Genomic DNA, 27,376 nt, shown 5'->3' with positions numbered 1-27,376 from the left:
GGTCTGTATGTAAGGGAGAAGGCAGGCAGGTGGCGGCTGGCTGGGGGGCAGTGGCCCATTTGCTTTAACGGACCAGTCTTCACCAGCCAACTGTGTATCAAAAGCAGAATTTACAGAACCAAAATACTTGGACATATGCAAAGGTGGACAGGGCTTTTGCGTTTATAATAGGTGTGTGGAAGAGGAAAGTTCAACAGGCATGACAAACAACACCTGCCAAAGCGTCCCTCTTAATAGGTGTGTACCTATTAAAAGTGCAAAAGCATATTCCTCTTTTGCATCTGGTTGCCCCACTTTGACATTCAACCTAAATGTTACTGTCTGATAGTCGCTCTTATATAAAAAAAGGGGGGGAGAGAAAAGGATGGTTGCATTGGGGAAGAGAGATGGGGAATTTCCCTTTTTGATTCCTATCCAAGCTCCGGATTGGCACAAGCTACAGTACTAAGGCAACGCGGACGCAAAACGCTTAGGTGTACGAAATCCTGGAAGCGCATTATCTCTACTCTGCCCACCAGGCGGCGGTGCAGCGACGCAGCTCTTTTGCTGATCCCTCCGAAAGGTAAGTAAGCGAAATGACATTTTGCCTTGTGAATGGAGGGGGCGGGTGGAGAGCGGGTTTTCTTTAAAAACAAACAAACAAAATAAAAAAAACCCAGAACCTCTAGGAGGGACGATTTCCTCCCCCACCCTCGGTCTCTCTAATGAAAAGAGGACAGACTTGCTCGCAGCTATTTCGTTTCTCCATCTCCCCTGCAATACCCTTGTCTGGGGAGAGGTAGTTCAAGAGTTTGCGGGAGCAGTTGGATAGGATTTTTTGGAGCACTTCCGAATAGGAATCTGATATGCCCAGTACCACTTGGGACAGAGAGAGAGAGAGAGAGAGAGAGAGAGAGAGAGAGAGAGAGAGAACGCGAACTGAACTCTTTATTATATTCTGCGCCTACTAATAGGATTTTTCTAAAGCTCCCTTCTTTCTTGGGGGCAACTTTCCCCCTCTAGGTGTCTTCGTCGTTTGCCAAAAAACAAAACGCAAAAAGCAAACAAACAAACAAAAGCAAAAACCCAAATCAACCAGAGGACCTAAACGTGTGTAGACAGCAAACCTTCCTATTTCGATTCTGCAAAGCGCGGCGGGGGTGGCGGCGGGAGCAGGGGAGGGGGTTGGAAAGAAGAGACGGATCCAGGGCTCCTGAGTCCTGCTGGATTGACAGATGCCCAGGGAAGGTGAAGCAAGTTTCCTTCCACCCGTGGATGTGTCGTCAAGCCAATCGCGTGACCAGAGCCTGTTCAGGTGAAGGGAGAAGGCAAGGCAAAAAAGGGAGGACTCCGCGTGGTTTCAGAGGCACTTCTGGGGTTTGCTGAGTCCGGAGGTGTCTCCTTTCCTTCTCACGGCTAGCTCGAGCCACTGAAGAAGGGGGAACAACAACAACACGCTGCTTCAACCCAGAGAGGACTCTATCTCTCTCTCTCTCTCTCCTGGCATGCTAGGGATGTGAGCCTGTGTTTCCTTAGGGAGCGGGGACATCCGGATACTACTTCTAGTGGATTGTTGCAAAGAGTACGGGGATGGAGCGCCACTACCTGTGAGGTCCCCGCTGTGTGGGTTGTAGGTAAGATGTGTTGCATGGCTTTCGTCTCTCCCTCTCTCTCTCTCTCTCTCTCTCTCTCTCTCTCTCTCTCTCTGTGTGTGTTTTATGGGCTTTTCTGCATGTGGCTCATTCTCTCTGGGCTTCCCAAACTCTTCTTCAGACACAAGGCGCAAAGGTGGAACTAAGCCCCCTGGGAACTGTGAGCTTTGCCTCCCTTCCCGGCCCCCGTTTTCCACCCAAGGGCTCAGCCTGTGTGGAAAAAAACCACAAACCTCAGCACCCCTGAGAATGCGCAGAGTGCTTTCCTTTTATTCCCGAGTCCTCCAGACCTGCCTCTTACACCTGAAAGCAAGAGTACTGTATATGTGGTTACAAAGCAGGCTAGGTACTGCCTGTCACATTCCGTCTCTCTCTTTTTGTAGGGACGTTATTAACTGCACCCTCATCTGTTGTTGGGAAGTAGATTGAATCACTGCACGACCAAATGCCGTATACTTTTGCTCTTGCCTCCGTTGGTCAGTTTTAGCGTTAAATGGCCCAAACGTGCTTTGGTTTCCGGCTGCCTGGCAGCAGGGGTTGGTGGTGGTGGTCCTGTGCTTTGGACAGCTGGGTCGCAAGCAGATGGTTAATTATTGGAGCTTGTTCCAGGACCATACCTGAATGCTGTGGAGAGCTTCACCTGCCGAATTTCTGCTTGATACACAGGTGTTGAAAAGGAGCAGGAACCCTGTTGCAGAGGGCGGCGGGGGGGGGGGGGAAAGACTTGGCAGTCCTAGTGGAGGTGAATAATCACCTGGAAAGCCCCCTGATGTTCACCACCATATATTTAAGTAGTTCACTTTTGGAGTGTGACCCTCTGTCTCGCTTATCAATTTCCTTCCACTGAGCTCTTCTGTGTTGCATGGACTAAATGCAGGGTGCATTTTTTAAAAGCATGCCACATGTGTTTTGTGCAGCCTCAGCTCACCCTTAATATTACTGGAAGTCTGTTGAATGTTTCCTGGATTCCAAAGTGCATATATATATATATTCCTCTCTATTCCCCCCCCCCACTTGAAATTTTGAACTTGCTAAGACAGATTTTCTGTATACGCTCAAGCTCCCCTGGGGATGGATTTTATGGGTTTATCCTACTGCTTAAGGGAATGGAGAGTGGTGAGAGTGACCTCTGTGGACATATAGTTCACTCCTTTTGATCAGACTTAGCCTGTATCGTCTTGGACAACATTCTCCCAGCTGATTTCATAGATCCTGCCAGTCCCCCCTGCCCCCCGAAGATACATAGATGCTGCTCATGAAATAATAATCTAATTCCACACACACACGCACACCCCCTCAACATTTATCCAAACATGGCTTCCAGGATACTGTAAATAATAATTCCAGACATTAATGCAATATTAAAATAATAATGATCAAAATGAGATCAATATCAGATCTATCCAGCCTACTAAAACATTGCAGGGAATCTGAAAACTTGGGCATTTTAGACCTACTGAGCCCTAAAATGCTTATGTTTCTGGTTTTTTGTTTTTTTGCAGGGCAGGGTGGGTGGGGGAATAAATGGCTTTTATATTGATCTGTGATTCTTTGGCTCCAGTAGGATGGTTGCAGACAAACTGTATTGTAGTGGGGTAGTAGTCTGGGTCCATTCCGATAGACCCAGAAACTCCCTCCCTGTAAAAAAAAGGAGAGTTTGTCAACAGAGAAGTTAAGTAAACCAGCAACTGGCACTGTCAATGAGTCTCTTGCCCAGGGGATGGCAGGCTGGTGCGAGAACATTGATTTCTGCCTTGCGATAACTTCTTTGATTAGGAGCCTGCCTGGCTGCAGACTCTGGTGTTTGAAAACACCAGTTCTAACTTTTGCTGCTGGCTGATCCATCAGAGAGGTAAGTGGAGGTAGGAAGCAATACTTGGGAGAGAATCTGTAGAGAGTGTGAATCTCCTGGCAGAAGAGGAGGGGAAGGACTTGTCGATTTCTGATCCGTATCAAAGCCAGGTGAAGGAATTGGAAGTGTATGTAGTTGTGAGGGTGGCATAGTTGTGAAGAGAGCAGGGCTGGGGAACCTGTGGCCTGTCACTGGGGCTCCCAACTCTCACCAGCCTGTCAGCTGATTGCTAGTGGACCATCTGGGGTGCTGGGAGTTGAACTACAACATATGGATGGTCAAAGGTTCCCCATCCATGAGTGTCAAGGTTTGGACTGGGGAGATTTCAGCTGCATTCAGACCCCCATTTTCTGTGCCCACACCATGTTCCCATTGCTGGATTTTTAACCCATGTTAATCCAGCACTTTTAAAAAAATAAAGTGCTACTGTTTGATGTGTTGTTGCTCAAACGTGCTTAGATTCAGCTGGAATCCTTAAGCCATTCTTAATTCACATCTAGCCAAGTTTGTGGACACACTTTGCACAGGGTAAAGACATCCCCGATGTGTCAACGCCCCTGGTGTGTCCGCAAACAGAAAAGGACTGACTCCAATGAAGTTGTGCTGATGTGAACAGCTTTATGTGTGGGTGTGGGAAGAGTTGCGAAATGAACTGGGGAAAGAAACCTTCAGCTTCACTGCCCTCTAAGGTGGTGATGTGAACACACCCTTTGCTTCAAAATTCCTGAAGCTGATGAGAGCCTTGTCCTACCTTGCAGGCTTGGTTATGAATAAATTGGGTGTCAGGGAGAGACACCTATGCCATATTGAGTAAGGATGAGATAAAATGAAATAAAACATTTGTGTGCTGTGATGTGTTGAAAGGCAGGTTTGTGTGAAAAGTGAAACTAAAGATTGCAATGCAATTAGCCTGAAAGAACTGGTTAGTGTAGTGGTAAGAGAGAAAACTGCTAGTTCAAAATTACACCTCCTCATTCATGAGGTGACTTCAAGCAATCCTTTCTTACTGGGTTGTGGTGCATTACTGTACTATCATTGCTGTAATAAATGATGTGAAATGCTTGGAAACAGTATATGGGCTTATGCTATATAAATACAAGTGTGCCTATATAGCACAAATGCTTGAACAAGTACTCATTACAGTTTTAGTCCTTTCCACTGTGTATAAGATTTGCAGAAGATCTTCACACTTCAATATGGAGATATTATAATTTCTGTAAACTGCTAAGCATAACCAATGCCTGACCTCTTCAGCTGGTTCTGTCTAATGGTTTGGAAGCAGAATTACGGTATTCTTACGGCATGAACTAAAATAAGGTTACCAATTTTTTTTCAATGAATCCAGAGACACTTTTCAACTTCAATTGATTTTGTATGTGGACTGATTTGTAAATCTGGGGACTGTCCCTGGGAAACGGGGACGTCTGGTAACCTTAAACTAAAAATGGCTGAAGGGATATAATCCTCCTCCTTTGTTTCCCCTTCTTACTGAAGCTGCTTCCCAAGTCAGGGGTGGCACCTTCCAGATGTTGTTGATGACAACTCTGATCATAATTGACCACTGGCCATACTGACTAGGGCTGATGGGAGCCCACAATATTTGGAGAAAACCACACTGACTGCTGTTCTCTTTCATAGATATCCTTTCAAATCCCATCAGCTCTTTGAATTGTACAGTGCAACTCTATACATGTCCAATCAGACGTAAGTCCTATTGAGTTCAATGAGATGTACTCCCAGGTAACTGCAGATGGGATTGCAGTTGTAATCTTTTAAATCCAAAGCTATAAATGGAATGAAGCTTAATTTCATGGAACCATAGAATATAAAACTCCCTGGGAGCAGGGATATTTCTTTTGCCTGCAGTACTCTGCAAAGTGCTAGGAGCAGTGATAGGTCTGTGTAGAGGACATTGTATTTGTGTCTTTTTTTGAATTCTATATTATTGCATCCCTTTCGATCACCGACACCCCATTTTGAAGCTGAAAGTATACCAATATTTCCGCCTTAGAGCCACAGAGGGTCATGGTGAAGGGGCATTTTGCTAAAATTAAAAATTCTATGTGCAAAACATGTCACTAGCTCAGTGCTTGGCGGGGGGTGGGTTGGTATGAAAATGGCATTAATCATATGTAGGGTTTCCCCCCTTCAGTAGAATATATTTGGTCTTTGAGTAACGTCCCTGAAGTTTTTATGTTTTAAAATGTTGTGGGATGCTAAATCTTTTAACGTTTGCTAAACTCCCTTTTAAAAGCAGTAATGGAAAGCCATGCCTGGTACCCTTAGCGGGGTGTGGGTGTGGGTAGGCAGATCTGTAGTGACACAGGGATTCCTTTTTTCTCTTCTACATCAGTTCACATTCTTTCCTGGGGGGCAGGGGGAGATCAGTATGAAAACTCACCAGCAATTTCTCCTAACAGACAGGTTTGTCTGTAATTTTGTTTAATGTTCACATTTTGGACCAGCTGCTTAATGTAATGCATTTTTTCTATGTTTTCAGTAATATGTGTACCTCTGTACACACTTTGTCCTAGGCTGTATGTTTTTGTACAAGTTTTGTATATGCTGCTTGGCTGGAGAATAGCATCACAGAAAGATGGCTGTGTTTCAGTTTTCAGAGCATTTTGGAAAGTGTGAATTGTTTTCATTTATCTATTCATTTTCTATACTTCATCTGAGGATCACAGGGAGGTTTACAATATAAAAACACATAAAACTACAAAACATAGTAACAATCAAAATTACACCTGTCAGCTGGGGGGGGGGGGAGAGGGTGGCTGTGGTGTGGCGTAGGCTGCGGTGGTGGGTACCCATCCAGCTTTGGCCTGTCTGGGGGAGGAGAAGAAGGAAGAAGGGAGAAGGGAGAAGGGAGAAGGGAGAAGGAAGAAGGAAGAAGGAAGAAGGAAGGAGGAGGAGGAGGAGGAGGAGGAGGAGGAGGAGGGTTTGGATTTGATATCCTGCTTTATCACTACCCTAAGGAGTCTCAAAGCGGCTAACATTCTCCTTTCCCTTCCTCCCCCACAACAAACACTCTGTGAGGTGAGTGGGGCTGAGAGACTTCAAAGAAGTGTGACTGGCCCAAGGTCACCCAGCAGCTGCATGTGGAGAAGCGGGGAAGCGAACCTGGTTCACCAGATTACGAGTCTGCTGCTCTTAACCACTACACCACACTGAACATTTGCACAGATTTAAAGATCAAGAAACACTGGTTCACTACCTAGGAAAAGATATCCAAAAATGAGCTTATACAGTTTCTAGCCAAATGAATTTACACAGATTCTGCTATAAAGTAGCAGAGGTGAGTAGGGCTGAGAGACTTCAGAGAAGTGTGACTGGCCCAAGGTCACCCAGCAGCTGCATGTGGAGGAGCAGAGATGCGAACCCGGTTCCCCAGATTATGAGCCCATTTCTTTTAACCACTACACTACACTGGCTCCATCTGGGGTTCTTGCCTACCTCGAAGCAACCATCACAACTTGGTGGTGATGGGGTGGATCCTTATAGTCTAGTTGGATGGTGGAATTGGAATCTCCACCAGTCCAAGGAATTAGGGTATCTTCTTAAAGGGATCCAAGCTGCAGGTGCTTCTGTCCACCAAGCTGATCTCAGGCATGGTTGCCCTGCTTTAGTGTGTGTCACAGGGTGATCTGTAACCTTGGTTAACCCCGCCAAGATAGTGAACCAGCAGATGGCTTGGTTGATTGAGGATACACACCCAGTATCTTGTGCCAAGACTTGGTGACATCTGTAGTCAATAAAGTTGTGGCCTGTTTAAATCCCAACTGGTGGTTCTGTGTTTATTGCAGTATTTGTCACTGTATCACTGAAAAATGGTGTCACAAGACCAGCCATGTGCTGCTTTCTTGGATACTGCCTTCCCCCATTCACACCTGCAGGTCAACTTTGACCTGTAGGCAGACCCACCCACCTGTCAGTCACCTGATGTCATGGTGTGGTGTGTGGGGAGATATAAAGATCTGAACCACTGGGCCAAAAATTTCCCCTGCACCTGATCTGGAAGGCCGTTGTTTCTCCACCCCTTGATCTAGGCTACCTTATCTTGATTGGCACCAGCATTCCAAGGTATTTGCGAACCTTAAAACAAAGCTGAGGATAACTTGGGACTGTTCTCTGTGTGTGTGCATGTGCAAAGCATGTGCTCTTTTTCTGAGCTACAATCCTGTGATATTGCTTGCAGCTATCTCAATTTTCTGCGAGCAGCTGAGGTGTCTGTTCGATGAGGTGGCTGAGAATACAAGGACGACAGCTTGCTTCTTCTTCTATTTTCTTCTTTTTTTTTTGTTAATAGTGGAACAGACTAGTCTCTTATGTTTTCCTGTAATAAATCTGTGTGTGTGTTTTCAAGAAGAAGCCAGACAGCTGGTGTGTTGGGATTCACACTGACAAGGCTTGCTTGAGGAGGGTGGGGGGAGGTGCTGGGTGACGAAAGCCACGTGGTCCCGGGAAAGATCACAGATCAACACTCTTGAGGCTGAACCGTATTTTTGTTGACGTACATGAGCAAAAGGCAAGAAGCCTGCATCTCCAACTGTACATTCCTCCGTGAATTCATATATCACTCTTTCTTTCTTTCTCTTTCTTTCTTTCTTTCTTTCTTTCTTTTTTGATAGGGGAAAGTATGTATGTAATAAGCGAAAAATTGGAGTAAATACTGGAACTATATTGGAATAAATGCTTAATGTGATTGGCGGGGTCAGAACAAATACTACCAGCGTGTGAATTTAGGTCTATAGATTAAAAATCAAATACGTAATGGAAGCAGATATTCGATACTTACCAAAAGGATGGAAGGAAGTCCAGGAGGCGGTTTCTGTGGTTTTTTTTTTTTAAAAATCTTTTACTGTTTTGTGAAATAGCCAGATTAATTTATCTTTGTATAGTTAGAGAGAGGAAAAAGTTGGCTTGTATATCTTGACTCTTTTTTTGTTACAATTTTTTCTTTTGTATTTGGTTGTATGTTTGTTATGTGCATAACCTTAATAAAAATGTATTTGGGAAAGTATGTATGTAATAAGCAAGTGGGTTCTCACTTGCTCTCTGCATCGCACTGAGATTAACAGGCTAGACACAGAGCAACTGTGTGGGCCAGGTGAAAACTTGTCCTCTGAATAGGACTATTGTGCAGGAATAATCTTACAATTAACACAGATAAATGCTCACACACAGATGGAAGATTGTAGCGTTTGACCTGATCTTGTAAGGTTCTGAGAGTATTTTCTTCTAATTTAAAGAACCACTGTTTATTAACACTCTGACAACATAAGAACAAAATGACAGTGGATTTGAGCATCACATGATGAGGTTAACCACTGATGTATACCATGGATAGGACATCTTTCCCCCACACCTAGGGGCCTTGTTCTAGCTCTCAGAGCTGCTGCCTCTCTTACTCTCTCTCTGGCCCACCCAATTTAAAAAACCTTTATTATAAGGCTGCCGGCTATGTTACTAAGTGCATTATTGGTGAGACCCTAGCGACACACCATCTTAATTTGCTTAAAGGCCTACACATAAATTAGCATGTGCACATTTACATAATTTTATTTATTTAGACAATTTATACACCACTTAATTTTTTGAAGAAAATCTCTAAGCAGTTTTACAACCTCCTAAAAATACCGCAATAATAATAAAAACTGCAGTCAACATTCCACATTTTCGAGAATTGCGGGCAACCATTAGCCAAGAGAGACTCTCAAACATCGGATATAAACCGCAACAGCTAACATAATACCTACAAGCCGATCCAAAATATGTATAGCAGAGACCAACCAAACATGCAAATATACAAGCATGCATGTAACAGCAGCACTCTCACATTTGCAGCTATCAGGAACCTGAGCTCTTGAGATAATGCTTGAGTGTCCAGCAATGCCATTGGTCAGGGCAGGAAAACAGTGTCCTGCAGCTGCCCCATGTGGCGAACTGTTGGAACTGCAGCTTGGAACTTGGAACTTTTTCAGCTCTGTCTCCTCTTCTTTTGCTCCCAGCTCACCCCCTGTCATCTGTTTGCTGTCAATCCTTGGAGCTGGGTTTCCTTTCTCAGGGTTCTTCCAGGCTGCAGCTCCAATCCCACACAAGTGAATGGAGTAATGGGAAGAGGGGCTGCAATGAAGGCAACCATGGGCTTTTACTAGGGCTTTTATGGTTGAAAATAAATTATAGTCTTATTTTTTAAAATATTAATCTGTATATGAATGAAACATTCTAAAGAACCATAGAGTTGGAGGGGACCCCAAGGGTCCTCTAGTCCAACCCCCTGCAATGCAGGAATCTCAGCTAAAGCATCCATGACAGATGGCCATCCAACCCCTGCTTACAAACCTCCAAGGAAGGAAAGGCCACCACCTCTTGTGGGAGTCTGTTCCACTGGCAAATAGCTCTGACTGTCAGAAAATTTTTCCATTTCTTTTTTAGTGAGGCACAAGTTGAAGCTGGCACCAGCTGTTGGGAACTGCTGGCCACAACCTTATGTGGCAAGCAGTGTTACTACAGATTCTCAGGCAAGAATTTAATGGACTGGGTCCACCCAGGCTGCCCATTGGCTCCTCTTGGGCAGGAAGGAGTATAAGAAGACTTTGTGTCCCAGGGGTACTTTGCTCTAGTTCCTCTTTGCATGTTCAGACCCAGAAACCCCCCCCCTAAATAAATTCACATTTGACTCAAATTTTAGTTTTGGTTTTTGGCAGAATTTAGGCCACAACTTTATCATTTACAGAAAAGTGAGTAGTTGCATAGGCTCTGGTTTGACTAGCTCCCTGCACCCTTGTAGGTAGCGCTGACCCAGAGCTCTATCATAGGTCAGCCAAGGGTGAACACCTGAGGCAGGTGAAAAGCCTGGGAACAGACTCTGTTCACTCCCCAGATGCTCCCCTGGACTCAGGCATGGGCACAACCCCCTTTTGGGGGTTGACTAAACCAACTTGAGCTCCTGGATTTCTTTAATGGAATACCCTTCACATAGGGATGGCGAGACTGTTCTCCCATCCCTATCACATGAACCAGTGCCTATCTGCAACCTGCAATGTGGCAGGTGAAACCCAAATGGCTACAGCCAATCAGCCAAGTGGGGAAAATTCCTGCTGTACCCCTGTCCCAATGACAGATGACACACGATGGCATAGCAAGGACAATTGCAAATAATAATAATAATAATAATAATAATAATAATTTATTATTTGTACCCCGCCCATCTGGCTGGGTTTCCCCAGCCACTCTGGGCGGCTTCCATAAAAACCAGAAATACACTAAAATATCACAGATTAAAAACTTCCCTGAACAGGGCTGCCTTAAGATGTCTTCTGAATGTCAGGTAGTTATTTATCGCTTTGACATCTGATGGGAGGGCGTTCCACAAGGCGGGTGCCACTACCGAGAAGGCCCTCTGCCTTGCAAAATGCCCTAAAAATAGGGAGAGGTGGGCAGTTGTTCCGAATGCACGCACCAAAAGAGGAAGCTCTAGGTTACGTGCATGGGCATAAATAGGTCCTTCGAACCATTTGGCCAGATTGCACCCATCTACGAGGGACCTACCAATCTGGTGTTGTGGTTATCCAATAGACCCACCCACAACCAGGAGGTCAGTCTCCAGGTCTCACCGCAACACATGCCCTCTTTCAGGGAGGGCACAATTTGCTTGCTTTCCCTCTGATCCTAATTTTTCTTCAGTACTGACTTTTCTTACGCCTCTTAGCTCCCGGCTCCTGACTCACCTTCGACCTCTGCCCATGGCCCAACTCTACCACCAACCTGGAAGAAGCACGCCTCCCTGTGGCACGAGGGAAAAGTGCTTTTTCTAAGACTGCCTTTGCCACTTGTGGTTTTTGGCAGTTCATTTTCAGTCAAAAGGCTTTTCATTGGTTAATTTTTTTTAAATAAATTGCTTGGACACCTTCTGTTGAGTAAGCAGCATATAAATCATTAAAATAAAATTTAAAATGGATTATTCTGTTGGAACTGCGTTCATGCATAAGAGCTGCATTGTTAATTAAGAGCATTGACTGTTCTGAATAAATATATACAGAATTGTGTGGTAAATAGGGCAGCTTGTGGGAGGAAAACAACAACCCTATTTCATCAGAGCTTATGGGTCATTGGGGTTTAGGAATGGGGGCAGAAATTTGATTCAGTTAGCACTTAAAGTGAGAGCTGCCTAATCCACACTTTCAGAAACAATATGTGAACCAAAGTACAGCCATTCTTCAAAATTTGCCCTCCACAAAATTCTACAGTGCAGTTCTCTAGCCAAATAATGTATACAAAAATGCATGTACTAGAGTAAAGCATGCATAAAAATGGATTTGTTGGTGAAAATAGCAATGCTTAGGAAACTTGCTTCATGAAAAATGTGCATGTTGGGTGAAACTGAATACAAAAATGCATATATTTGAGTAAATCAACATTAAAATTCTGCTGAATTTCCCAGACTTAAAATCACAAACTGATGTGAGGTTGTGCTAAGCTTGGAAAAATGAGATCCCAAATGGGAGACCAAATGTTTGGTCTCTGCTACATTTATTGAACTATGAGCAGCAGAAATAATTGTTGTATTATGGTTATGCTATAACAGAATGAAGATAGGATGCAGCGAGATAGAATTTAAACAAAACACTGCAGAAAATGAGATGGGAAGTCGATAAAACACAATAAAATGTTATGTATTGGAATTTTATGTGAAAATTGTGGAAATTTAATAAAATAGATTTTTTTTTTAAAAAAAAAGGTTGACACAATGAGAAACTGGGAGAAACTGAAAATGACAAAACCACCCATTCCTAATGAGGTCAGAGACAGAGGAGGTGAGGGCTACCATGGGGAATAAATGAGTGGGGGGAGAGAAGAGGGTGGACAGTGACTTTGCTGAAAATGTTTGTCTAATTACCTTGGTGACCCAAAGTCGCACAGCGAAATAATCCAAAATAAATTCTTACTTGCCAATGTGCAAGGAAAGTGCCATGTCTGTTGGAGGAAGCCAAGCTCGATGCTCTGCTGGTGAAAGGCACAGACGTTCTTTTCCTTTGATCTTTTGGGTTGCTTTTTATGCTGTCAAGCTTCAGGTGTTTGTTAAACAGGGCCTGTGATGTGTAAGTCTGTAACGTGACATTTCAGAAGCATGTGTGTGAAACTAGAAACACAGCTGCCGGTGGGGGAGGGGGGATGGCGTTGGGATTTGTTTTTTAAAAATGGTGTCATGGTGCACCTGAGATGTCTGTGGAGCAGAGGAGCTGATGAAAGGAAGATCCTCGTTAAACAGCAAAGTTAGTGTGCTAAGAATAATCAGAACAGAAATTGCTATCTATGGTATTTGCAAACTGTTGAAAGCATTTGGGGGAACAGACCCTCAATTTAGAAATAAATAAATAAATAAATAAATAAGTAAATAGCTAGCACTGTCTTCCCTCTGCAGTTCAAGGAGGCAAGACCACCTCCCCCCCCCCCGACTGGTTGTAGGCAGGCAGGTGAGGGATGGCTGACAGCATACAGGGGTTGGTGGAGCAGTGTCCCAGTGGATCAGCTGCCACTGGGTCTACTTTGAATATGACTTGGTCCAATGCAACCCATTAGAATTACTTTGCTATAACAGAGCAAGGTATATGTTTGCCCAGCATCTTGCTTTACTGGATTAGAGTGTCTGTGGTCCAGCATTCTTCTTCAGAGGCCAACTGGAAACCTCTTGCAAGCAGGGTATGAAAGCCATGCCCATATTTTTAGTTTGCTGTATCTGCTGTTTGCCCAGTAACTTAGGACTCCAGTTCTCTGGATGCTGTGTAACAAAAATAGGCTAAAACAGAAGATTAATCTTATGCCATCAAAGAAATACTGAAATCCCATAAAACAAAGACAAGGAAGGAAAGCAATTCCGTGAGTTGAGAATGGAGAATTAAAGCAACCTTGTCAGATCAGACACGGGGCTTTAGCTCAGGGCTAACACAACTGCTTTGCATGCAGATTCGCAGCGGCATCTCTAGGTAGGGCTGGGAATGACTCCTGGCTGAACCCCTAGGGATCCACAGCCAGTCAGGGTAGACAATACTACTGAGCTACTGGACTACTGGACCAATTGCCTGACTGAGTAAAAGTCAGCTCCCTATCCTGACTGCCATAAAAGCAGTTATTAAAATGCTGGCTTCAGTATTTAAATATTGTTTGCTAAAAGGCGTAGGAGAACAAAGAATAGAATTTACCAGGCACTGGAAAAGCATTCATGTGGCTGTAAGCATCTGTAATGAAGGCTGTACAGAGGGGAATTCAGTGCTAGGCCTACTCAGAGTAGACACATTGCAGCCCATGGGCATGACTAATGTAAATTTCTTAATTTCAGTCAGGCTACTCTGAGTGGGACTCAGATGAATACTACCCACAACCTCTGGACATGGAGGTTCAGTGTGATAATCATATCTAATAGACATTGATAGAACATCTGTTCCATGAACATGTGGAAAATGTAAACCAGTGCTACTGCTGCTGCAGTGTGTGCTAATACCATTTTACAGCCTAAGGCATAGGTCCCACTGAGCCATTGGTAGTGTGGGAAGCAGGGTTGGCTCAAGCTGACTTGGAGCTGAGATTGTGGGTAAGGCTAGCATGGAGCGGAAGGGTGATAATCTGCTAAGTCCCACCCCTGAGTCAGATTTCTCAGCTGTGACACTCTCTCGGGTGGCTCTGATGTTTCTGTGAGAAATTACAGTCAAGCATAACTAGCAAGCACAGGGATAGTTAATGCATGATATTGGACTCAGCTAGGTCACGCCCCTCACCTGGAAGAAAATAAGTTTCCTGCTTTTTGTTCTCTTTCACAATGTAAACTCATGGAAATAGGACATGCAGTTTCATGGGGGCCTGCTACGGCATTTCCCAGCCTGCTGGGTCCCATAGCTGTCAACGTTTCCCTTTTTTTGAAGGGAAATTCCCTTATTCCGAATAGGATTCCTCGCAAGAAAAGGGAAAAGTTGACAGCTTTGCTGGGTCCATGCCTGGGATTGTCAGCCAGCAACTCTTTCACCTCCTTCCACTCCTCATCCTAATCCAACCAAACTCCTCAGGCATCTGCTCAGAGCTCATTACTTGGCTAAGTGTTTTGAGAGCTTGTTAAGCTGCACTTTGCAGAGTCAGGCCAGTGGCTAATCTTGTTCTCACAGTGGCCAACCAGAGGCCCATGGGAAAGTTGCAAGTAAAGTCCAAGCAAGAGTGCACTCTCCCTCCTGTGGTTTCCAGCCACTGGTGTTCAGAGGCATGACTGCTTTTGACTGTGGCTAATGGTCACTGATAAACTTTACTTCCATTACTTTGCCTAATTCTCTTTTAAAACCACCCAAGCTGGTAGCTATCACTGCCTTCTGCAGGAGGGAGTTCCAAAGTTGAACTATGTGCTTTCTTTTGTCTCTCCTGAGCTTCATTGGTTGTCCCTGAGTTCTCTGTCCACTTCCTTCATGCCACACATAAGCTTATGAGCTCCTATCACGTTATCACTTGCCTTTTCCTTAAATTAAAGGTAAAGGGACCCCTGACCGTTGGGTCCAGTCACGGACGACTCTGGGGTTGCAGCGCTCATCTCACTTTATTGGCCGAGGGAGCCGGCGTACAGCTTCCGGGCCATGTGGCCAGCATGACTAAGCCACTTCTGGTGAACCAGAGCAGCGCACGGAAACGCCATTTACCTTCCCACCGGAGCGGTACCTATTTATCTACTTGCACTTTGACGTCCTTTCGAACTGCTAGGTTGGCAGGAGCAGGGACCGAGCAACGGGAGCTCACCCCATCGCGGGGATTCGAACCGCCGACCTTCTAATCAGCAAGTCCTAGGCTCTGTGGTTTAACCCACAGCACCACCCGCGTCCCACAAATTCCTTAAATTAAATTCCTTAAATTAAAATTCCTTAAATTAAAATGTCCCAAATGTTGCAACCTTTCCTGATAGAGGGATTGCTCCTTCCCCTTGATCATTTGGGTTGCTCTTTTCTGAACTCTACAGTTTCCAACTCTACAATATCCTGTTCAAGTTAATTGGCTGAAGAACTGTATTGCAAAATCTGGAGAATTATGAATTTCCTAGGATGGCTGTGTTTCAGTTGGTGTGTTTAGGAAATTGTGAATTAGGTAGGTTTGCCTATAAATGCAAATTGAATCAAATTTCCCCTCTGCCCCTACCCACTGATGTTCCATACAGTTGTATGGAAGGAAGGCTACTGTGGTTTACACATTTCTGTGGCTAATACCTTCACTAATTGGAGCAACTTTCTGACATCTCACACTTCCAGTTGGTATCGGGTTTATGAATGCATGAAGTTCAAATAATTGAAAATTGTGTAGGGGCTTGTACTGCTATTTTTAAAAAAATATTAATATCATACAGCACTGTAACTTAAATGGTTTCTCTCTCTCCCTCTTCCAATTTGTAAATGCACTAAAAATGGGCCTATAACTGTTCTCTGTCCAACATTACATAGAAATATCTAGGATAAAACCAGACTTTGCAGTTTTGCAATGATATTAAATGTGCTGTTAACATCAGGAACAAGACTGTCAAAAATAGCAATAATTTTAATGGGATTTTAAAAAATTATTTTAAGGAACACTTGAAATATTCCCTAATAAGGCTTGAACAGGGCTTTACCCTGATAAAAGAAATTCTGTTGTACTGCTGGACTATAGTACTGTTCCATATATGTACCATTTTTTATATTGAGGTTTCACATTATTTTTTGAGGTGGAACTGTAATTGGATTTAGCAATGAAATACGGATCTCTTTGCCATTTCCAGGGGTGAAGAACCTGTGTCCCCCCCCCCCCGCAAGATGTTTAGCTCCAACTCCCTTCATCCCTGACCATAGCAGCTAATTCCAAGGGGCCATAACATAATTGTAGGAGCTAGACACCCATAATGTCAATCAGCAAAGCCAGAGAGAGCCAGCCCGCCTCTGCAGCACTGCCTCTGAGAGAGAAGCAGTTCAGCTCCACCCTCCATCTTTCTGCCTCCGAGTCTGAGCCCCTCCCCACAGAAAAGGGTGCCTTGCTGCCTGTGGAGAGGAGGAGGAAGAGGAGCCAGCAGCACCAGCCACCGCACAGAACACAGACGTGATACATCACACACACAAGCCTGCATGTAGTGTGTGTGACATCCCAAGCACAATATGCAACATCACATCACATTTTGGGGGGAGTCCCAAAAGGTGATGTTGTGTGTTGTGCATGTGACATCATACGCACAATGTCCAGGTGTGTGCATGTGAGGTCTTACGTCTGCATTACGGTGGCGGGAACCCACAATCCTGAAGGCAAGATGATGCCCCTGCCCCTGACTATTGACTCTGCTTCTTGGGAGTGATGGGAGTGCAGGGACATCTGGAAGACCACAGGATCAGGGAGTCAAATGTTCTTTTTTATAATAATTTTTATTACATTTTCTGTTTTACAATTTCAGATAAACATTTTACAAACTTTAAAGTATCCAATAACTTCCCTTCTTCTCTTTCCATGGTTCATTTTACATATCCTACATCCCTGCATTTTCTACTATAACCATTCAAATCAATTTTCCACTTTTACACCCAAAAATTATTTACTCTCTTGAATTTATCTTAACGCTGCCAGCATTTTCAACTGTACACAGTTATTTTCCACATACTCAATAAATGTTTTCCAATCTTCTTTAAATGTATGTTCTTCTTGCTCTCTTATTCTATCAGTGGCGGAGCTTCATGCTCTGGCACTGGGGGGCAGAGAGCAAGCAGAGGTGTGGCTGGTGTGCGTCCCGGGGGGCACGGCACACTGCCTGTGGGGGCATGGCGCCCAGCACGGGCGGGGGGGGCAGCCAGGATCATGCTGCCAGGGCCGGTGCGCTCCCCCTGCCCCCCTCTTCCTCCACCACTGTATTCTATGTGTTAAATCTCCAAGTTGTGCATATTCTGTCAATTTAAGTTGCCAATCCTCTTTAGTTGGGACCTTGCTCACGTTCCTTTTTGGGCTAACAAAAAACGGGCCACAGTTGTTGCATACATAAATAAGCTTTTCTGACACCTGGGATATCAGTCTTGGTGATCTCCAGCAAAAAGGGCTCTGTTTTTTTTTTGGGGGGGGAAAGTAATTTCTTCACTTCATTATAAATCATTTTCCAATATACTTTTACTTTTTTACAGGTCCATCACATGTGAAAGAACATTCCCTCCACCTCGTTACACTTCCAACACTTATCTGATTCTGTCTTGTAAATCTTAGCCAACCTACTCAGTGTTAAGTACTATCTATGAATCATTTTCAAATAGTTTTCTTTCAAGACTGTAAAGCTGCACTGGGCACAAGACATAGGGTATAACATACCATTTGAATCATGGGAAAAACTGTGGAAAGAGAATTTAATATTTATGGCATGCAGTTCACTAAAAGAAAATTATATGAAAATGATGTATAGATGGTATTTAACGCCGTTAAAACTTACTAGGATGTATAAAAATTCATCTCACCTATGTTGGAAATGTAAAGATAAAGAAGGTATGTTTTTTCATATGTGGTGGATGTGTAAAAAGGTGAGGGGCTTCTGGGAAATGATATACAATGAAATGAAAAAAATGTTTAAAAATACGTTTGTTAAAAATCCAGAGGCCTTTTACTAGGAATACTAGGAGATGTTTAAAGTGCCAAAGAAGCAAAAGAGACTATTTATGTATGCGACCACAGCTGCCAGAATGCTACTTGCCCAGAAGTGGAAAGAAGAGAACGTCCCAACGAAAGAAGAATGGACAAATAAGATGATAGACTGTGCCGAAATGGCTAAATTAACCGTGAAGGTCAGGCACCAAGATGAAGGAAAACTTAATCAAGAATGGAATTTTTTTAATAGATCACTTTAAAGAGCACTGTAAAAACATGGAAACACTAGCAGGATTGTTGTAACATTTATGAACTGAAGGTAAAATTAGGATGTGAAAAAGAATTTGAAATTAAGTGAAGAAAAATAATTAGATGCAAGGGAAATAAAAGGGGGGAAAGGGAAATCGGGGGGTGTCAATCAATGTAAATTTGGAGGTGATATGTTAAGAAAAAATGTTATTAGAAAAATCGGAAATATATATTTTTTTAAATCAAATATTCTTTCAATTAATAACATGCTGTAAATTTCAAAGTTTCTCCCAGAGGTTAAGATCTATATTGTGTCCTATATCTATTGCCCAGTGTGTCATTGAAGCTTTAAGAAGCTTGTCTTTGTTTCCCATTCTAATAATAATTGTTTCCCATTCCCATTCTAATTATACATTTTAGACAAAAGTTTTTCTCTGTTTTGCAAGAGTCCCCCCCCCCCGAATTGTGAGCTTTGGTTCAAAAAAGCATTCTGTCTATTTAATTTAAACATATCGTGTATATTGTGATATTACAACTAGTCCATAACTTGGCTCCTTAAGTTTTCCATTGGTTTCAGTTTGGGTCCCCCCCCCCTAAAATCCAGCAGTTCCCTGTAATTGACCATTGTCTGTCCATATTGACTCTTTTAATTGCAATTGCTTCAATGGGAAATAGCCATAAAGGTGTTTTTCTTTCCAGCTGATTTTTATATTTCTCTGAAACTCTGTGCAGATTCTTCCTAAGAATGTGGTTTATAAAACTCTTACAGATTTTTTTTGCCTTCCCATACCAAAGGCATGTGTGCCAGCCAATTTTTAAATCATGACCCTCTAAATCAGCCTTTCTCAACCTGTGGGTCCCCAGATGTTGTTGGACTGCAACTCCCATCACCCCTAGCTAGGAAGGCCAGAGCTCAGGGATGATGGGAGTTGTAGTCCAAGAACATCTGGGGACCCACAGGTTGAGAACCACTGCTCTAAATCTAGGATGTCTGCATTGTCTGATGTTCAGACTGAAATAGCTTTGCTTTCCCTTGCACAATCAACCCCGTTGGTTGCTTTTTGTTTCTGGCCAGAAAGGGCCCAGGGATTACTCAATCTTCCTGATGTTAAAGTAGCTGGATGCAGAAGAGGACCTGACTCCTGTTAGGGCTATGCTCCAGGTTCTGCTGAAGTCCAAACTGAGCCAGGCCAAATCTGGGTGGTTTTGAGATCCACCCAACTTGTTTGGAGACAGTTTCGGATTAGGCCAGCTGAGGTCTGGGTGTCTTGGAGTGTGTTAAAGCACAAACTGGCTGCCACATCTGATGGAGCAGAGAAAGAAACAAGAGCACAGAATGGTGTGGGTGCGCACCCCCAGCACTTGCCCTACCAGTATAGGGGAAAATGCACCTACATCAGTTACAGAGAGAAGCTCTTTGCACCTCTCCTTTGTTCAGAACAGAAAGGAAGTTGGATGTCCAATCCTGTCATCTAATGAAATTGTCTTCCTGACATCACTGTGAACAATGTCATTTAGCGGCAACACACTGCCCCCTTATTTTGTTTGCAGAGGTCATGTGTATTTATTCAGGTTGAGTGAATGTACCGCAATGGCTCTTTAAGTGCTGCCCATGCATTAGGAGAAAGCCTGCTGCAGGTCTGTGCTAAGAGTCCTGTCATAGACTTGGGTATAACCCTGTTCAGTTAATCTGTTGCATTATAAACACCTAGGTGCACCCTGAATCTGCAGTGAAGGTTCCCTGGATAGTGCATGTTAAAATGTGATCATATAATGTAATGTATATTCATAGCTATGCTTTCATGGCAGAGAGGAGGGGGATCTTGACACTGGGCTGACTTCCTCAGCAGCAGGCACATACTTGTCACCTCTAGTTCAGCTTTCGCTTTCTCACTTTCCCTTCTAAAGTCAGGGGTAAGGCTTTCATTGAGCGTAATGCAGCTGGATTGCACCCTAAAGCCACATAACACAAAGCCTTGGGATATTACTCTGCTTAGCTGTGATTCTGTTGTCACGTGATTATTTTATTTTATTTTTTGCAATTCCTTAACTGCAGGAAACCAACAGTGAAATCTGTTGCATCCAATAAATTAATCTCCATCACATTATAATGTGTAGCCTTAATTACAGGTACGTGTCAGTGTTGCTAAGCGTCAGTCCCCAGTATTTGTTAATGTTATTACAACATATATATGTAAATGTCAGGCTTGCTGGAGGCGAAAGAGGAACGGAGGTGTCAAACCATTCCAAAATCAAACTCTTTTTTACCCAGGCATAGCAGCATCATGGGATTCTTAGTGCATTTATTGACTGGCGGAGGGAGGCAATCATTCAAAATCACAGTGACATGTTGAGAACTGAAACCAGGCAGGGTTAAATTATTTTCGTTTATTTCTGACAAGTACTTTTTTGAAAAAACAACTAATTTGCAAGAAATTTTGCTAACCTCATTCTGAGATGTGTGCTTTAAAAGACTGTTTAGAAATTGTTTTTGCAGACTTCCTTGTAAAGTTTTTCTTTCTGGTGTGTGTGAGAGAGATTGCCCCAATTTTTATTTCACTTCTGAAAAATGCACACCTCATTTTAAAGACAGAGGATCATTATTTTCCAAATCTGAGGTTCTGGAGTTTAACAGCACTGGGATGGTGTGGTGGACAGAGTGTTGGACAAAGACCTCACCAGCCATGATGCTGAGATGTTGACTCTGGTCCAGTCACTAACTCCCAGTCTAACTCACTTTACACAAAACAAAATAAAAAAATTCCTTCCAGTAGCACCTTAAAGACCAACTAAGTTAGTTCTAGGTATGAGCTTTCATGTGCATGCACACTTTTTCAGATACCATGTGCATGCACACGAAAGCTCATACCTAGAACTAACTTAGTTGGTCTTTAAGGTGCTACTGGAAGGAATTTTTTTATTTTGTTTTGACTATGGCAGACCAACACGGCTACCTATCTATCACTTTACACAATAAAAGTCTTATTGCTTAGATTAAATTCTAACACTTGCTGGATTCAGGGATTAGAGGGTTCTGGCACCCACAAACTCATACCATTATACTGCAGACTTTAATTGGCCTGCCATGCCTAATATTTCTACAAATAAGAATGTGTGTGTGTGTGTGTGTGTGTAGTGTGTCATAATGCTTATTCTAGAATCTAGAAGGAATACCTGGACAGTGGCACTCTTCCTCTCTTTTGGCTGAACTACTATTAGGGTCTTGAAAATGGCCATCTTTAGCTTTAAAAAACATCATCCTTGGGGCCCCAGTCCACATTCTGGATCAAGGCCCCATACCAGTTTTCTGTTAAAAATTACTCCCACCCCAGCTTCTTTGCACCAACTGATGCCATTTGGCTCCTTGTTGAATACACATTGTTTCTAAGCAAATGCACATAGGATTTTATTTGTAGGCACGCATTCCTATGAACACTTGCTTTGGAGTATGAAAGCCATATGTTCTACTTAACAGAGAACAGCCCTCTATTTGAAGGACAGCTCAGTCCAAGTCTAGTTTAAAGTTAAAGAACCCTAAGGAGAGGGGGGACAGGAGGGGCTTTGAAGTTGCCCATCAATAGCGGCAACAACTCTGGGCAGCTGAGCACAGGTCACCTGGTCACATTAAATGATACTACTTTTCCCAAAAGCTTAGCATATGCAAATCTCTTTTGGTGAAGTATAAGGGGCTGCCCTTCTGTTCCAGAGTATAGGATCGTCTTGCATCATGTGCCTGGCGAAAAGCGATTCTGTAACGATGCTTAATGGGTACTTGTATTTTGGCAGTACTATATGAAATGTCCCCACTGAGTGTGTCTTTTCTAGTAGAAGGTGGGATTCTGGGATGGCTACTGAGATACCCTTCTAGCTAGGATGGGGATTACAAGAGCTTTGGGGGGGAGCTCCTTTTTAAACAAGTATGCTTTCTGCACATTTAGGTACTTAGTGGTGGGACGACAGGAAGAGGAGACGAGGTCGCATTCCTAACCCATTTTCCTGCATTTCTAACCCCATTTAACAAATGTGGTAGCAATGACTTCTCAGTAGATCTAAGTACATGTCCAACGTGGTGTAGACCCATTGATATTAATTGGCTTTTACTATTAATTGATTGATTGATTGATTATATTTTATCCAACTTTTTCTCTCTCCAAGGAGCTCCTCATTTAATCTGTAAAACAACTTATGATGTAGGTTAGGCTGAGAGGCAGCGACTGGCCTAAGGTCACAGGCTTTATGGCTGAGTGGGGATTGGGGTCCCAGTTTCCTATGTCCTAGTTTGACACTGTACACCATACTTACTCTCCAAGGACTGAATTTCAGTGGGTCTACTCAGAGTATGCTGGATACAACCCTAACTTAGTCCATTTGAACTTAATAGGACTCAATTCTGATCAGACATTTATATGATCGTGCTGTAATACACTATGGAAGTTACCTGTCTCTATCTGAAGAGAGCAAAGCGGGGAAAGTAATTTGCAAAGCTACACTTGAAAATCATCCTAGCATAACATCATCATTACAATTATCTGTCATAAGATTTAGTTCAATTACTTTAAGGGAAAAAAATCGCTCTCTTGTCAAGATGGCCCTTCTTGTACTGGGATTTGATACTCCGAGGAAAGGTTAAGAACTCCCCCCCCCCCCAGCATACTAATTCCTTCATTAACCATTGTCGGACAGCTTTCACATCTCATAATTTTCCCAGTTTCCTTTTGGTTCTCTAGTGCTCTAACCCCAGGGAACCAGAAAGCATTGAGTGCTCAAGGGAACAAAAACTTCAGGAATACGAAGCGCTGCATATTTATAGCCCATAATATGGAAGGGAAGAAAGAATCTTTAAAATGTACATGGTAATTTTGAAATAATTGAATAAGCAGAGTAATCGCTATCATGTAAGTGATTATACACAGCCTTTTACATTCGCTTTGCAGAGTGGTATGCTGGTACTAAGATGCTCAGGGTGGGAAAGAGGGGGGTGGAGTGGAAGTTGTCTTATAATAAAGCTTCCATTTGAAATGTTGATTGGGAGTGGGAAGAAAGATGCAGCAGACACCCCTCTTTTCTGGGAACACGGCATTCTTTCTAAGTGGTTACCCATGTTCTCATTCTTTGAGTCCAGTGGGATGCCCGGGGGCAGAGGAATCTTCTTTAGACCAAGTCAGACCAATGGCCCATCCATCCAGCTCAGTATTGTCCACACCAGGCATGGGAAATATATGGCCTTCCAGATCTTGACAAACAACAACTCCCATCCCTGGCCATTGGCAATGCTCAGGGGTGCCCAGTGTCATCAACATAGCATGATATCACCCCTGGAAGTGATGTCAGATGCTCTGTGAGGTCTAGGATGCCAATTTCAAGGCCCTTGGACATCGTGTCCAAGGCCCCCTGAGGCCTCAGGACCTGGAAGTCACATCCAAAGCCCCACAGAGCAGGTACTGAACACCCACAACAAAATTTTGTGGGTGCTCGGGCCCCCAGGGCTCCCTGGAGTTGGTGCCTGAGGCTATTCTCCTGTCAGCCTTTGCAAGCACAGCCAGTGGCCATAGGTGATTTATTTATTTATTTATTTATTTATTTATTGAATTTATATACCGCCCTATACCTGGAGGTCTCAGGGTGGCTGTAGTTCAGCAACATCTGGAGGACCAAAGTTTCTCACACATGGTCTGCACTGACTGGTAGTGGCTCTCCAGAATTTCAGTTAGGGTTCTCGTCAAGCCTTACCTGGAGATAACTGGTATTCAACCTGGAACCTTCTGCATGCATAGCCAATTGTCCATTGCTGAACTACAGCCCTTTCCCTCTAGCCTTATAGCAGGGAACAACCTGTGGTGTTCCAGATGTTGTTGGACTCCAAATCCCATCATCCCTGGGTCCATGTTGGCTGGGGGTGGCTTCTGGAGTCCAACAACATCTGGAGGGCTCACAGTCCTTGCTCAACAGCATGGGGAGGAGTCACATCTCTGGTCCCTTGGTCTAAAGATACACAGGACCTCCACCTTGCTTAAGCAAGTCTGGGCAGTGCCTGGAAAGGTGGCTGTCATGCTCAACCCTGAGCTGGTTACAGACATGGCATCCTCAATGATGAGTCAGATACTCCACAGGTTGAAGACTGTGAGGAAATGAAGAGCCTCTGCAGCCTTCAGAGGAGAAGTTGAAGCCATCCCACAGCCCCTGAGAATACTGGTGCACAAAGATTCTGGTCCTGACTAAAGAACATCAACATAGCATATATCTAAGTATCCAAAGTCATGATGCTACTCAGGAGTAAAGGGTGTACTTGTGAATAATGGGTCCATTTATGACTAAGCAATCACTGGAACTCATTCACTCCCAACAACTGTGATCTAGGAGGCCTGATTATACAAGATTTTCCTCTAGAGTCATCCACTTGCTGGAGGAGAAAACCCAGGTCTCTGACTCCTTGCATCTGATTCCTAGTTTTGGTCCTTGGTTGTGTTGTAATCTGCTGAGTCCCCTATTGACTGTGGACTATTGCCTGATTCTGTCACATCACCAGTGCTGAAGCAGCATTGTGAGAGGTGTCTACTTGCCATTCACTTCAAGCATCCAAATGCCTTAGGCAATTGAATGTTATGCAGAACCAGATGCCCGTGACTAGCTTCTGAGTCTGCACTGTCAGTTGCATGATGGTGACTTCTTCTGGACTATAGGAACTATTCATCGTGTTAAAAAGTGGGTATCCTCAATTTGGGCCCAGGGGCGGAGGAAGAGGGGTGCAGTGGGTGCGGTGGGTGTGGTCCACACCGGGTGTCACCACTGAGGTGGGTGACAAAATGCCAGGCAGCACTCACTGCAGGTCTGCAGCATGCCCAAGCCACATGTCTCTCTTGGGAGAGCTGCAGTGGCTTGGGCACATGCAGGCTCCACGCTGCCCAAACTGTCCGCCCGCTGACTCCCCACCACCTGTAGGGTGGCTGAGTGGGAGGAGGCAGGCAGACTCCGGAGGCCCTGAGGTGTGCCCCGCCCCTAAGGGTGGCTTGCCCCACCCCTGGGTGCGCCGCCCCAAGTGTCTGAGCGGCTTCCTCTGCCGCTGGTTGGGCCAACCTGAAATTTCTGGGAACAAATCTTCCATTGTTCACTTGTCTCTCTCATTTCTTCTCTGTTTCTGCTGTGGAGAAGTTTAGGTTGTACACTCATGCATTGCAGAGTACCATGGGCGTCAATAGTGCAATATAAGTAATGATGCTTCCTGAAGCCAGTTCTATTTCTGTCCCTTGTTGTTCAGGAAACTATTTTTCCCCCTTTTTCTTTTTAAGAAGAGGTGTGTTTGGTGATTACTCCTACATCTGTGAAACTCCTTCTCAGTTGTCTCATCTAAGTGCAAAGCACCGTGTTTTGAGGTAGGATCTCATAGACATGATTAAGGAGGCGTTGGGATAATTTTAACTCTATAGACATGATGGATATACAATTTATGCTGTTCATTTTTGTAGGCTGCAGTGTTAGTGTTGTTAACAAGCAGAGGCAGTTTAGAAATGAGCAAACCCAAGAGAGTGGCTAACTGCAGGTGTTAAAATCCTGAGTAAGATATTGAAGGTGTCTTGACCCAATACAAATATGTCCTTTTCCAGAGGATTTGCAAAATAGGGGATCTAAAAGCAATACAGTGGTACCTCATGTTAAGTACTTAATTCGTTCCTGAGGTCCATTCTTAACCTGAAACTGTTCTTAACCTGAAGCACCACTTTAGCTAATGGGGCCTCCTGCTGCCGCCGCGCCGCCGGAGCACAAATTCTGTTCTCATCCTGAAGCAAAGTTCTTAACCTGAAGCACTATTTCTGGTTCAGCAGAGTCTGTAACCTGAAGCGTATGTAACCTGAAGCGTATGTAACCTGAGGTACCATTGTACTGTATATTGATTGCATGTACAACTGGAAGGCAGGAAAGCACTGCGGTGAGTGAGCAGTGGTGAAGTGTGGGCAGATAGAGTTGTATGTCCCAAAGGGATAGGGGAGAAATTTGGTCCAGTTCACATTTTAATGTGAAACCCTCTAATTTGCACTTCCTGGAACAATGTATGAACTAGAAGGCAGCAGCTGTCCTTCTGAATTCACCCTTCTCTGAATTTTGCAGTGAGGTTCTCCAACCAAACAATGTTTTTAGAAACGTATTTATTGTGGGAATGCATGCTTAAAAATGCATATATTCATGAAAGTAACATAGAAAAATGCATTATATTGCAGAAAACTGCTTGCAAATTTGTGTTTATTAGGGAAAATTGCATACAATAATTTGTATAGTAGGAGAAATTTGCACTACTGTACCGATGTATTTTCATGAATATTTTTTTCCATTGCACATTAATATGGAAATGTGGAGAACTGAATTTAAGACTGGGGGGGGGGGGGGGAGAAAAACAGAGAATGGGCTGAGTCACTACCGAAGGGCTACTGATGTAAAAGCAAAGTGAGGGAGGGATCGCTCCATCTTTCACTTGAGCACAGATTCAGACTTGTAACAGTGCGATCCTAGCCATGCCTACTCAGAAGTAAGTCCTGCTGAATTTCTTGGGGTTTATCTCAAGTGAGTAGGGTTAGCGTGGCTGCTTAAATAACTAGCTTCAGCCATTGTACCAGAGAGGAAGCTTTAGTGGACATATTTTAATAGCTTTAGTTTCAATGTGATTTTTTTTTTTGGGGGGGGGACTTTACACCACTTAGAGATCTTTGAAATATTAATCATAGAATTGGAAGGGACCATAAACATCATCTAGTCCAATGCCCTGCAATGCAGGAATCCACCTGGGACTCAAAACCATGATTCTGAGATTAAGAGTCTCATGCTCTACTGATAAGTGCATTTAAGTAATAATAGAGAGGAATAAATGTATTGACTAGATATTTGTATGTGTGTGTGTCTTTGGGTGGCTACAAAAGAGAAAAATAATCACCCGAAAGGGAACAAAGGCACCAATTTGCATATTCTAATAGCTATAGATGTCAATTTAAGAGTAACTATAATTTAAATGAAGGGACACGGGTGGCGCTGTCGGTTAAACCACAGAGCC

The 27,376-nt window shown here is 43.7% G+C and overlaps 2 protein-coding genes across 4 annotated transcripts in view; one reads left to right on the top strand and one right to left on the bottom strand.

Moving 5' to 3' along the window:
• LONRF3 (LON peptidase N-terminal domain and ring finger 3) overlaps nt 1–27,376 on the bottom strand; it is a 499,535-nt gene that overhangs the window by 254,169 nt on the left and 217,990 nt on the right. The window lies entirely within an intron of this gene.
• IL1RAPL2 (interleukin 1 receptor accessory protein like 2) overlaps nt 1,192–27,376 on the top strand; it is a 483,744-nt gene continuing 457,559 nt past the window's right edge. The window contains exon 1 of one of the 3 annotated variants that reach the window (XM_081847998.1): nt 1,192–1,613. Coding sequence is in view for 1 of the 3 variants with exons in the window: in XM_081847997.1 (XP_081704123.1) it covers nt 25,549–25,709 (161 nt within the window). In the remaining 2 variants the exon portion in view is untranslated. Of the gene's footprint in view, nt 1,614–3,378; nt 3,484–25,501; nt 25,710–27,376 lie in introns of those variants that run through there. The other 2 variants (XM_081847999.1, XM_081847997.1) reach the window with 2 other exon arrangements.

The sequence above is a fragment of the Podarcis erhardii genome, assembly GCF_964252035.2.
Source record: "Podarcis erhardii genome assembly, chromosome: Z".
In the NCBI taxonomy this organism is placed as follows: Eukaryota; Metazoa; Chordata; class Lepidosauria; order Squamata; family Lacertidae; genus Podarcis; species Podarcis erhardii.
Note: the sequence above shows the minus strand (reverse complement) of the source record. Positions and strands in the feature narration are given on the sequence as shown.